At 44.3% G+C, this 12,849-nt stretch overlaps 1 protein-coding gene across 1 annotated transcript in view; it reads right to left on the bottom strand.

Annotated features, from left to right (window-relative positions):
- Nhej1 (non-homologous end joining factor 1) overlaps positions 1-12,849 on the bottom strand; it is a 92,731-nt gene that overhangs the window by 66,433 nt on the left and 13,449 nt on the right. Inside the window, exons 4-5 of the mRNA XM_051154072.1 lie at positions 12,030-12,168; positions 11,024-11,082 (exon numbers count right to left, since the gene is read on the bottom strand). Of these exons, the coding sequence (XP_051010029.1) occupies positions 11,024-11,082; positions 12,030-12,168 (198 nt within the window). The remainder of the gene's footprint in view (positions 1-11,023; positions 11,083-12,029; positions 12,169-12,849) is intronic.

The raw sequence follows: 12,849 nt of genomic DNA, 5'->3' as shown, positions 1-12,849 counted from the left end.
GGGTTGGTCTTCTGCCAGCTAATGAGATGGGTGGAATGATTAACCTTTTAATGAGATAACACATTGTTCCTTCTCAGAATCCTCACCCTAGAGTGTCTCTTACATAATTGCAGACAAGCAGCTTACATCCGCCCACTTTTCTAAATTAGCCATAAAAGTGTTACTTCCTTTTCTCTTTCCCTCTCTTTCCTAAGCATGCTTTCTCTAACACTTTGAGCTCCCCGTTCTCTAAAGCTGCCTGGGGCCCTGGCCCATCTCTACGCCAGCTTAACTCTAACAACATGGCCTTTCTCCTGCTCTCCTCCACTAACCTCCTCTGGGCACTGCAGAGATTTAGTTTGCTCCTGTGGTTTTTCTTTTAAACTCCATTTAAATTGTCCCCAAGCTTCTACTTGAATCTATTCTTAAATTCTTTTATTAATGAGCCCAAGAAACGCCAAGAAGGGGCCCTGATTTCCCCAATATCATCTGGTAACCATGAAGGGATTCCCCCAAATTTCTGATGACAGTACAAATGAGAGTAGGGAGGTGAGCCTAAGCATACAGTTCCCATTACTTGGAAGCTGGGGTACAGCCCAGTAGTTCAAGGGCATCTTAAACAAAAGGCTCCTACTAACGATAAAAAGGAAGGGAAGTGATGGAGGAGGAGAGAGAAGGGAGAGGAAGAGAGGCAGGAGAACGAGCTGTGGTAGAATAGAAATACATGGATTGAACGGCCTTCCCTGGAGGTTCAGATGGCTCAGTGGGTAAGAGCATTTTTTGTGCAAACACGAGGACCTGAGTTCAAATCTTCATTGCCCACATTAAGGCCAGGCACACTACCCATCCAACCGGCAAGGACAGGCTGGTCCCAGGACCCACTGGCCCACCTGCCTAGTCTTGTTTGTTTTTGTTTTTGTTTTTCGAGATGGTTTCCCTGTATAGCCTTGGCTGTCTTGGACTCACTTTGTAAACTAGGCTGGCCTCAAACTCACAGCGATCCACCTGCCTCTGCCTCCTGAGTGCTGGGATTAAAGGCATGCGCCATGACCGCCCAGCTTGCCTCGTCATAATTAACCTGGTTTTTGTTTGTTCTAAGAATGAAGACATTTAAAACCAATTTATTAGTTACCAGGTGGAAGCTGTGCTCTTCCAATAGCTGAAACATCTTCAGTGGTTGTTTTCCTTGGGAAATTAAATATACACTGAGAAAGCTACTTGCTAAAATTAGAACAGGTAAAAGTAGCAAATGGCTTCACATACATTGTGTGAGATAGAAATGTGTTATGCTGTATCAGTCATTCTCAAGATGCTAGATACATAAATAGTTATTCTTTGGTTTATCTTTTCTCTGTTACTACATGCCCACAGACATCATAAAACAAGTTTTTCTTAAATTGTTTATAAGAGACGCAAATTAAACAGTTTCACTCTGCGCTCCTGCCAGCTTCTCAATGGAATACTGCAGTTTCCACCAACTGTTCCTTCTTTATTTATTTAGTTTTGTTAATTGAGACGGGGCCTTACAATGTAGCCCAGGCTAGCCTCAAGCTCATGGCAATCCTCCTGCCTCAGCCTCTCTCCAATTGCCAGAATTATAGACAGGAGCCACCAGACCTGCATATCTAAATGTTCCTTTGTTCTTTTTAAATTTAAACTTGTATTTATTTGTATATGTGTAGATAGATGTATGTGAGCACATATATGCCAAAGCACACATGGGGAAGTCAGAGAACACTTTGTGGGAGTAAGTTCTCTCCTTCCTCTACGTGGGTCTTGTGAATCAAACTCCAGTTGTCAAAGTTGGCAACGAGTGTCTTTACCTGCTGAGCCATGAACCAGAACACACAACCATTTCTCCTTTAAATCAGCATCTCCAAGTGCTGCCCCATTCCTTCCTTTACCTGCACTACACTGGAAGGTGCTCTTGAAGTAAAGATTCTAAGAGGCCAATGTACAACATCAAAATTGCTCATACTTTCAGTGTAAAACTAACTGGACCGAGGATCACTTAAGCCATCATGTGATAGATAATACTGAATGTCCACTTGACAAGATCTACAATTACCTAGGAGACCAACCTCTGGGTGTGTGGATGTGGCAAAGTTTCTAGATTGAGGAAGAAAGATCCACCCTAAATTGGAGCAGCGCCACACCATAGGATAGGGTCCTGGAATGAACAAAAAGGAGAGAATCCGTTGAGCACCTGTGTCCATCTTTCTGCGCTTCCTGAATGTGGATGCAGAAAGAACAACTACCTCAAGATCCTGCTGCGATGTCTTCCCCATCCTGATGGACTGTACATTCCAACCCTGAGCCAAAACAAATGCTTCCTCTCTTACGTGCTTTTGTCAAGAAACATTTGGGAAACAAGCACAGAAATCTCTTATAACAGCAGTGTCAGTAACACAGGAAAAATCTAATAGGTTGTAGGAGTTCAGAAGAGGAAAAGCATATCCCTGAGACCCTAAATGCTGTCCTTCCACTGTGTCTAACACACACACACAATATCATGAAATCATTTGACTCTCTCTTTTCTCCCCTGTACTGCTGGGATGGGACACTTTTGTCCCTCTTTTTAGAGAGGGATGAATTGGATGCCCTTGGAAAGGAGTTTTAAATTCTTGAATGAAATGACTGTTTCCCGGGAGAGAGAAGCTGGAAGTATGCATAAATTTAGTCATCTATGTTTAAACTATACCTGACATTGCATGCCACCCATATATCCCAAAGGCAGTCGCACAGATCGATGTCCCCACACTTTCCATTTACTTTCACCAGAATACATTCCTCCTTTCTACCTTTCTCCTTTGCTGTCAAATGCATGAGCCTCTCTGTCTTATTTTAGCTAAGCCACTTTTCTGGTTCTCTCATTTCTTTTTGGTAGTGGAACTTCCCTGACAAGAGATCAGCACTAATTATCTCCTTTGTCTTATTGATTAATCCTTCTTGAACTGCCTACAATTTACAGAGGCTGTCCACGGTCACAGATTTCCTAAGATCTATCCTTTGTCAGTCAACCATTCTCTGTGGTTTCCCTCCTACATGCAGCACTGTGGCTCCTCTCTGGTGATGACAAGAGCACAGGATTCAAGAGCACTGATTCAAGACAAATAAGGGTGAATCAGCTCAATGACGTTAAGCAAAGCACTTCCCTCCCAACATTCTCCTATCTTTAACATGAAGATACTAACTGTGCCTGGGTTTGTTGTAAGAAGTCTGTAGTTTAACTGTGAATGACTCCCACAGGATTGTACGGTTGGGCCCCAGCTGGTGGAACTGTTTGGGAAGGATTAGGGGGTGTGGCCTTATTAGAGGAGGTAGGATTTGAGGTTTCAAAATGGCCTCCTTATTGGCATCTCTGTTGCTACCTCAGGAATCTAGAAGCACTTAGTTTGTCAGTTCTAGCTCAGAGTTGTAATTGTGTCCCAAGATGCAAGCTTCCTGTGTTTATAGTTCCAGTGCCAGGCCTGCCTACCTGCTACCACATTCCTACCATGGTAGTCATGGACTCAGCCTCTGAAACTGTAAACTCCCAATAAACTCCCTCTCCTATATGTTGCCTTAGTTGCCTTAGTCATGTGTATCTTCAAAGCAACATAAAAGTGACTACGACAAACTCAGAGCTGTGTCTTAGATGAAGAAGCAGTATGAAATCTAGTACACACACACACACACACACACACACACACACACACACACAGTGCATACTTTATATAAGAGGAACTTGCCTTTCTTGGCTATCTACCACTCTATCCTTACTCTCTTCATCTCTAAAGTTTCCTTAACAGGTTCCTACTCCGTCCAATTATGAAAGTTCCCCAAATCGCCATTGCCAGGCCTTTGCCTTTTTTCTTCATGCTTTCCTCAACAAATGATGAATCCATCCTCATAGTTTCAAGCATTGCTCCTTTACAGAAGATTCCCAAATCTGTGCCTATATATATATTTTTTTTTCAATATACACTTCAATTTCTAATGGTCCTGGTTTCTTTTTTATTTGGGGGGTACTTGAGATAGAGTTTTACTATATAGCCTTGGCTGCCTATAACTCACTATACAGACCAAGCTGGTTCAAACTCACAGAGATCCACTTGCCTCTGCCTCCCAAGTGATGGGATTAAAGGCATATGCCACCATATCTACCTTATAGGTCCTTATTTCAACCCAAGAATATACAAAGAAGCCTTATGGAAATCTATTAGTTTATAAGCTAATTAAATATAATTAAAAAGGAGTTTTAACATAAGTGCCTTCTCTGGATGGACAATGCCACTCCCAAAAGACATTGGTTATTAAATAATAATCTCAATATCAGGCATGGAATACACAAGTTATTGGTTAGGGAGGACCTGAGGCACCCAGAACAACACAGGCCATTGCCATCACTCTTGGTTTCCCACAATAACTATAAGACCATATCACTATTAGATATTTATATTATCAGACTAGATTGCTGAAGACACTACTCTCTTTGGATGAAGGACATAAAGAAAGCAACCTTGAACTGATCAGGAAACTAGTTCCCTGCTGGATAGTTCACAGAGTGTCTGAAAACACTATGCAGGATGCAGGGGGAGAAAAGACATCAATGGTTTTAACTAGCACTAGACCCTGCATGCTATACAATACCAACCTTTCTAGCAAGCTACACCGACTGGTGCAATAGTAGCATGCTGGTTATAGGGGTAACTAGACACTTCATGAGAAACTCTGAGCTAGAACTGACCAGCTAAGTGCAGGCTGACTTCAAACTCCCTGTCACACTCCTGTCTTAGCCTCCTGGGTGCTCAGACTACAGCATGCACCACCCTGCCAGGCTCCCATTTGGACATATTGAGCAAAGAGCCTGGAGTTGTAGGGGAAGGTTCAATCAGAGAACACTTAAAGCCGCGGGACTGGCTGAGATGAATGAGAGAGAGAGGGAAATCCTGGGTTATTCCAACAGTTTAGCAAATAAAGTGGCAGAAGTTTGTGAGGAGAATCAAACATGAGGCAGTGAGAAAGAGAGGGGAGGGATGCCCTGTAGAAGCCGTTCTAAGACAGACGTTGAGCAGGCACCCTGCACATCCCTGTTGAGCAGGCACCCTGCACATCCCTGTAATTCCAAACCTTGGGAGGCTAAGGAAGGAGGATGACACGTTCGAGGCCAACTTGGACTCATAGTGAGACTGTCTCAAAAGAAAAAAAAGTGAGGAAAAAGACTTACCAAGCCTCATATAGGAAAAATCTGAATCGAGAAGAGGTGGCCAACTCAATTTTCCATGTCTCCCTTCTTGCTATCTGGATCCTCCCATATGACAAACGTTCTGGCAGAGGGTCATAGGAATCGCACCATGGTTTATTATGGCTGAAAGAAGAGCAGGCTGAGGGAAGGAAAAATGAAGACCCACAAAGGGATAATACCCACATAGAGCTGGGAACATTGAACAGGACAAGAGAAGAAAATACCAGACAGACAACTGAATGAGGCGTGTGCAGAAAATACCAGACAACTGAGTGAGATGCATGCAAGCGGGAAGCTGTCCACATTTTAGGTGTACAGGCACAGGGCACTATGATGGATCCACAGAGGGTCAGGATGAAGAGGCCAACAGGACCGACTATGAATGGTCTTGTGTAGCATGGGAGGAGCTTGAACTTTATCCCACAGTAAAAACCACTAAAGGACTATAAGCAAGAAAGCAGGACAACTGGGTTCCTCTTTCAAAGACACTGTTCTGATTAATGTAAATTCAACTGGGAAGTAGAAAGGGGATGATGAAAACACAGGTAAGAAGGCTGTTGCGGGGTCAAGTCAAAAAGGTATTGGCTTATCTAAGGCAACAAAAGCTAGAGTAAAGACGAATGGATCCCATGATAGTTGATAAGTCATAATTGTAAATAAAGACCAAGAGGAATGCAGGAATGCAGGTAAAACCTTAATTTCTAGCTTAGAGAACTGATTGCCAAGGTAAGGAATACAACCAAAGACGTGGGTTGAGAGAAGTAGATAATTCATGTGGCGCATGCATGGGATGTGATGATGCTTGTGACATATCAATGTAGAAATGTCAAGGACAGGGAAAAAAGCATGGACCTAAATCACATGGTGCTACAAAAGTGGTTCTCGGCGGTTCATAGTGATGTTGAGACCGAGCTCTCAGTGAAGACAACTCAGACAGAAAGAGAATGAATAAGATCTTGGATCCAACCCTGGGTAACACCAACATTCCTGAGACAGAATAAAAAAAAAAGAAAGAAAGAAAGAAAAAAGAAAAAAGGAAAGCCAATCAAAGAAAACAAGAAGCCCCTGTGGATGCATGTAACAGGATAGCAGTTGTCAGATTGCTTGTGAGCCTCCCCAAGTCTGCCCAGTGCCTTTGACACAAACTCAAGCTTAGGAAGAGCAGCAGTGGGTGTCTTCTTAATGCCATAGAATGCGGCTGGAACCAGACTGCAACTATGGCTACATTTAGGATACTGAGTCAGAGCAATGTTAGTCTGGACTAACATATTACAGTAAGGAGATTATTTAAGTGTTCTGTGACCTTCAGAATACAGCAACAGGAGTCATTGGTGTGCTGGGTACCCCTGTGTAAAGTCTGAGGAGAGAGTTGCGAAATCCCTATCTCTGTTAAGGACCCCCACCCAAAGAAAGCCAACATGGTGCAGCTGCCCAGGTCTTAGTGTCAAGGGCTGACTCCTAGCCAGAGGTTGCCAGCTGCAGAGGGCGGAGCTCTATTTTGGGCTGCCTGCTGTCCCTGAGTCTGGTTTGAGCAGCATGCAGCCTCGGTGACTCACACGCCCATGCTAACCGCCTGTGGCTCAGTGGCATGGCCTCAGAAAGCCAACCTCAGGCCAGCTCCCTCCTTACCCCATTACACTGGGATAAATAAATAAAGAGCCGCCAGCAGCCGCACAGCCTGATAGCAACCAGATGGAGAGAAAGGCATGGACAGGGCCAGGGGAAGACACTCCCTCTGGTGGAACAGCCTGCAAGGGGCTACACCAACCCATTCACTCTAAACAGCTTTCACATAGTCATCTGCCATGTGTAATGGTCCCCAGTTCCTTGGCTTTTCTTCCGCTCCTAAAGATGCCTCTCAGCCTCTAGTTTTGAGCAATGCTGTATACTGGCATCTTAGCCTATGTAAAGATCGTGCCAATGGGCACCATACGCAGTCCTTAACTACTAGCATTACTGGGAGAGTTTTAGGATGCCGAAGTTGGAGAAAATATTTAACCATTGGTCAGGGGCTATTTCCCCATTTATTTTATTTATTTATTTATTTATTTTAGCTTTACTTCTTTCCTTAAGGAACTCTGATTTAGCCAGGTGCACACCTTTAACCCCAACACTCAGGAGGCAGAAACAGGCAGATCTCTGCAAGTTCAAGACCAAACTGGTCTACAGAATGAATTTCCCCTTTAGTTGGGTCACTAGCAATTGGTATTCACAGGTTCTCTGGAAGTGAAAAATTAAAGGCTCTTTATTTTGTTGTATTTTTGTTTGTTTGTTTTTGAGACAGGGTCTCTATGTAACCCTGTAGAGCAGGTTGGCTGTGAATTTGCAGAAATCTTCTTCTTCTTCTTCTTCTTCTTCTTCTTCTTCTTCTTCTTCTTCTTCTTCTTCTTCTTCTTCTTTTTTTTTTTTTTTTTTTTTTTTTTTTTTTGGTTTTTCGAGACAGGGTTTCTCTGTGTAGCCTTGGCCATCCTGGACTCACTTTGTAGACCAGGCTGGTCTTGAACTCACAGCGATCCGCCTGCCTCTGCCTCCCGAGTGCTGGGATTAAAGGCGTGCGCCACCACGCCCGGCTTCTTCTTCTTTTTTGTTGTTGTTTGTTTGTTTGTTTTCGAGACACGGTCTTTCTGTGTAGCCTTGGCTATCCTAGGCTCACTCTGTAGACAAGGCTGGCCTCAAACTCAAAGCGATCCACCTGCTTCTGCCTCTGACTGCTGGGATTAAAGGTGTTGTGCCACCACGCCCTGCTCCAGAATTTCTTAAGGGAAAAAGTAAAGCAAAAAGATCAAATATGTCCAATGGTGAAATCTCTTCCCTAACTTCAGCATCTTAGAACTCTCCCTGCCCTCCTGTCCCTGTGCTCTATGTATCTAGGGCCTCCTGCCTAGCAGTGTTTCCACTGGGAATAGAAATGGTCCCAGGCACTGACCGTATGGCCTTCTGACACTGACCTGGCCTTCTTGCCTGTTCATCCCAAACTGTCTTCCCTGGTTTGTTTATCTTCTATTCAATGTTGCTTATTTTGTTGGCACATCCTTTCAGTCCAGTCTCGGGTGACCTCTTGACCCTTCTATGTCCTGTTTATAGGACCCCAGGCAAGCACAGTAACTGAAAAGATGCTGTAGCTCTCAGTACCAAACCTTTCAGTTCTAGCATCCATGTGGGACATTCTGAAGATAGCACAGGCGCCCCTGAGGTCACAAGAATTCTCATTACCCAAGCATTCGTGGTCCCCCGCCCCATCACTGGTGTATGTAGCCAGTTAGATTCGTGAGATAGATAGAGAAGGCCTTAAAGCATACAAATTTCAGCCACTTAACTGCTGGGGGTTGGTTTCCCTATCTTCAAAGTAGAAATCCGAGACTGATGAGATGGCTCAGAGAGCAACAGAGCTTGCCACCAAACCTGATGATCTTGATCCCCAGAACCCACATGGTAGAAGGAGAGAACTGAGCCCCACAAGTCCTTTGACCTCCACACACACAGTAGCAGATGCTTCACACACACACACACACACACACACACACACACACACACACACACACACACACACGGCCTTTGAATATCACTTTTTTTTTTTTTTAATTATAGGTTCTCACATAGCCAGGACTTGCCTTAGATCCACAATGTAGCCCAGGCTTGCCTCCAACTCCTGCTCCTCCTACCTTAGCTTCCCAAGAACTGGGATTCTAGGCATGTGGTACCTTACCTGAGCAGGTTTTATTTTTACACACGCATATACAACACCCTTCTTGGGGTGGCACTTGATTCTGTATCCGTTCTCATACCATTCTATAGAGCTGCCTCATCCATGACAGCATTAAAAAGATAAGCCTTCAGCTTTACAAATGAGATAATAGCTGTTCTGAGAGAAGTGATTTGTTCCAGGCTGTAAAAATAAACCTTGAGAATAACAGATATCCTCAAACACAACTCTGTAGGCAACACTGTATCTGTGGGACACATTGCCACAATTTTATAAGATCCCCCTGGCACAAATGTATCAAAGTAGCCACTGCTTCTACTACTTCTAGCCACTGCTATAGTTGTAAAGCATATAGAAATACATTCATCTAGTCCTTGCTCAGAAGTGTCCATGGGTCAGTGTGGAAGAGAACTACAGTCTTGCAGACCTGTAAATAGTGAGTGGTAAGGTGGAGCTATGAACCACAGCACTTTAGAAGCACAGAAAAGGGTTACCCTTCAAGGAAACTCTAGAAAGTTCTCCCAAGATGCTGAACCTAATGCTTAAAGGCATGAATAGACATGTACAGGGTAGACAAGGAGAAAGCAGTGGACATTCCTGACAAAGGAGAAAATGTATGCAAAGATACAAGCAAGAGAAAATAGCATTTGGGAAAAGTAAAAGTAATCTCGTATGGCTGACACAGAAAGTATGAAGAGTAAAAGGTATAGAAGTTAAGCTGGAGAGGTGTGAGGCAGGAGACCTGGCTTTGCTCTGCTGCACTGAGTCACTGAGGCACAGAACTAGCACATCCTCCCTGGACTACATTCACCTCCTTTCACGCTCAGCTTAATAGAAGCCACTAAGAGAAAATTGGACTACAGACTCTCTTGTAAGTTCTTTTTTCCCCCCACAAAGACTAACTGGGCCAGCAAGATGGGTCCCTGGGTAAAAGTACTTGCCACAAAACCCCAGGAAACCACAGTGGAAGGAGAGAACCAACTCCTGAAAGTCTCACCACATGCGTGTCCCCATTCATGCACGCTGCTCACACATACACACAGTAATAAATAAAACACTCTTTTAAGCTAACACGTACTAAGTGTCAAGACTTCGCCGTGTGGCTCCTCCTCCTGCAGGGTACTTCAGGACAAGGACAGGGCACCCAGCTCATGCTTTTTCTCTTAGTGTGAAGGCTCTGGGTCTGAGAGTTCAGCTACTGTTCAGAGGAAGAACAGAAGGCTCTCCCTCAAGAACACTTGCTTCATGCTTCTCCCTGTGTGTGTGTGGTAGGAAGGTGGGGGGATGCTAACATTCCAGTTCAGGAAAAGTGAAAGACATAGGGTTTGTCCATAAAAAGCTTACAATTAGTCTAGATGGCAAAACAGAAATATGAACAGCCCATTCACAATATTATAAAAGCATCATTTACTTTCATCATAAAGTGCACTATGGGTTGCTAACAGGTTTGACTTTCAAATGGAACAACAATACTAAGGCAGTACCCACAGAACCAACAAGCTCCAGAAGAGTCGAGAAGGGAAAGACCAATATTGACTGGTATTATCAAAGGTCACATTATTAGTATTCCTACTGTTTGGCATCCAGTGGTTATTTCTTTTGGCCAAGCTCAATCCTTAGAAGGGAAGCCCAGGCAGAAGCTTCTGACAGGCCACAATTATCTACTCCCCATTCATTCCTGTGCCAGTCCCTTTGTACAAACACTGTGATTTTCCACAGCATGCTGTGCCCACGACAGTCCCCAAATGGTAGGCCTGGGCCTTTTACACCTTCTCTATTGCCGGATGCTAAAGGGACCAGACAACAAACGACCACCCTTTTACTAATCCAGATCTCAGCAAGCCGACCGAACTTCCCAAGGGTAAAGACTTCCAAATGACACACCACATGCCGCCTTAACAGAGATGTAGAGCAGAAGAAGCCCACTTTCCCCTTCTTCACGCTCCCCACCTTCTTACACACATCTCAAACGTCATCAAACTGTCCACAGGCAACTTTTTCAGGCAAAGGCTTTCCAACCACACAAGCCACATTAACGCCCAAAATGCAGGTTGCCACCCAGGCACACTCTGTCCAAATTTATAGAAGGAGAAAGGAAACAACAAATACCCTACCTCTACCATAAACTGTTCCAAGAAAGAATTTTCTTCAAATGGCTCTGTCTTCAATCGACCTGGAATGAAGAAGAGATAGAGAAAGGAAACATGAGCCTAAGGACCAGCCTCACACCCATCAGACGATCGGCAAGAGAGCCCAGGACTTCTAGGGAAAGGAGTCAGGTGGCTCTGACACCTACAGAGCCCTAGGCTGGCCAGAAGAGGGTTAAAAGTATGTGGACAAACAGAAGGAGAAAACTGAGGACAATTAGCAACAATGATTGAGCAGTAGCACTTGCCCTAGAAGACTTTCCTGCCACAATGACAAAGGCCGTATAGAACTTTTACTCTGAAACTAGAGCTACAGGGGCTCCTCAGGCCCGGAGTCCACATTCTACTAATACAGTTTTGGAGAGCTGATGGCCCCTTTCCAAAGTTTTTCCTCATCACTGCCTAGGACGTGTCTGGGCTTGGTTGTGGCTTCTATTGACCACATGGGCCCCAGCCAGGTACCTTAGGCAGACCGAGGGGACATCTAGTATCAAGTCCCCAGCTGCTACACTTTCTCTCCCTATTCTGGGAGAGAAAATTTTGTTGTTTGTGGGTTCTGTTTTGTTTTGTTTGAGACAAGGGTTGACGCACCCCAGGCTAGCATTGAACTTGATATGTAGCCAAGGATGCCTTCCTGCCTCTACCTCTTGAATGCTAGGATCATATGTGTAAGCAAGCACCCCACCAACTCCACACCTCCAGCTCAAGGAGATTTTGTTTGGTTGGTTGGTTTTTGGTTTTTTGAGACAGGGTTTGAGACAGAGTATAGGATGTCCTATACTCGCTTTATAGACCAGGCTGGCCTCGAACTCACAGTGATCCACCTGCCTCTGCCTCTCGAGTGCTGGGATTAGAGGCATGCACTAGCATGCCCAGCTCAAGAAGCATTTTTAATGCAAATTACATTGCCCATTTTCTAAGACTCTAGACTTCCTGTAACTCCCCACCCACTCCTCCAAGAGTAGCCTCTTACTTCGACTCAGCACAGCCCCACTCTCCTGGTAGGCCTGGATCTCAAGGTCCTTCATCCGAAGCAATGCTGCTAGCTCCCTCGCATGGCACTGCAATGCCAGGCTCACACCCATCAGAGGGCGGATCAAATGCTGAGAGACCTTTGATGAAGGAGAAGTATCAATTAGCCAACAGGTGCTCGCAAAGTACTACCATAGACTACACTAGCTAAGAAGACAAATACTCAAGAATAAACATTTTCAGGGGAACTTACAATTTCATAGACAAGCAATTCATTTACATGAACATAAAAATAAATACAATAGTTAAACATACATATTAAAGAAACTCTGGGATTTTCTTTGTGGCCCAGATATGAAATGGAAAGGATAAAACAAAAATATAGATGGACAGAAAACTCTACAGTTCTGATTTAAAGAAAAAGATATTGGGCAGTGGTTTTCGACCTTGCTAATGCTGTGACCCTTTAATACAGTTCCTCATGTTGTGGTGACCCCAACCATAAAATTATTCCATTGCTCCTTCTCAGCTATAATTTTGCTACTGCTATGAATTGTAATGTGAATATCTGATATGCATGATACTTCATATGCAACCCCCAAAGGGGTCACTACCCACATGTTGAGAACCACTGATACAGGGACTGAAGAGATTGTTCATTGGTTAAGAACACTGGCTGCGAGACTGGAGACGGCTCAGAAGTTAAAAGCACTGGCTGCTCTTCCAAAGGTCCTAAGTTCAATTCCCAGCAACCCATGGTGGCTTACCACCATATATAATAACCTGGTACCTTCTTTTGGCATGCAGGTGTACATGCAGGC

This window comes from Acomys russatus, chromosome 12 (genome assembly GCF_903995435.1).
Source record: "Acomys russatus chromosome 12, mAcoRus1.1, whole genome shotgun sequence".
NCBI lineage: Eukaryota > Metazoa > Chordata > Mammalia > Rodentia > Muridae > Acomys > Acomys russatus.
This window is presented reverse-complemented; position numbering and strand designations above follow the sequence as displayed.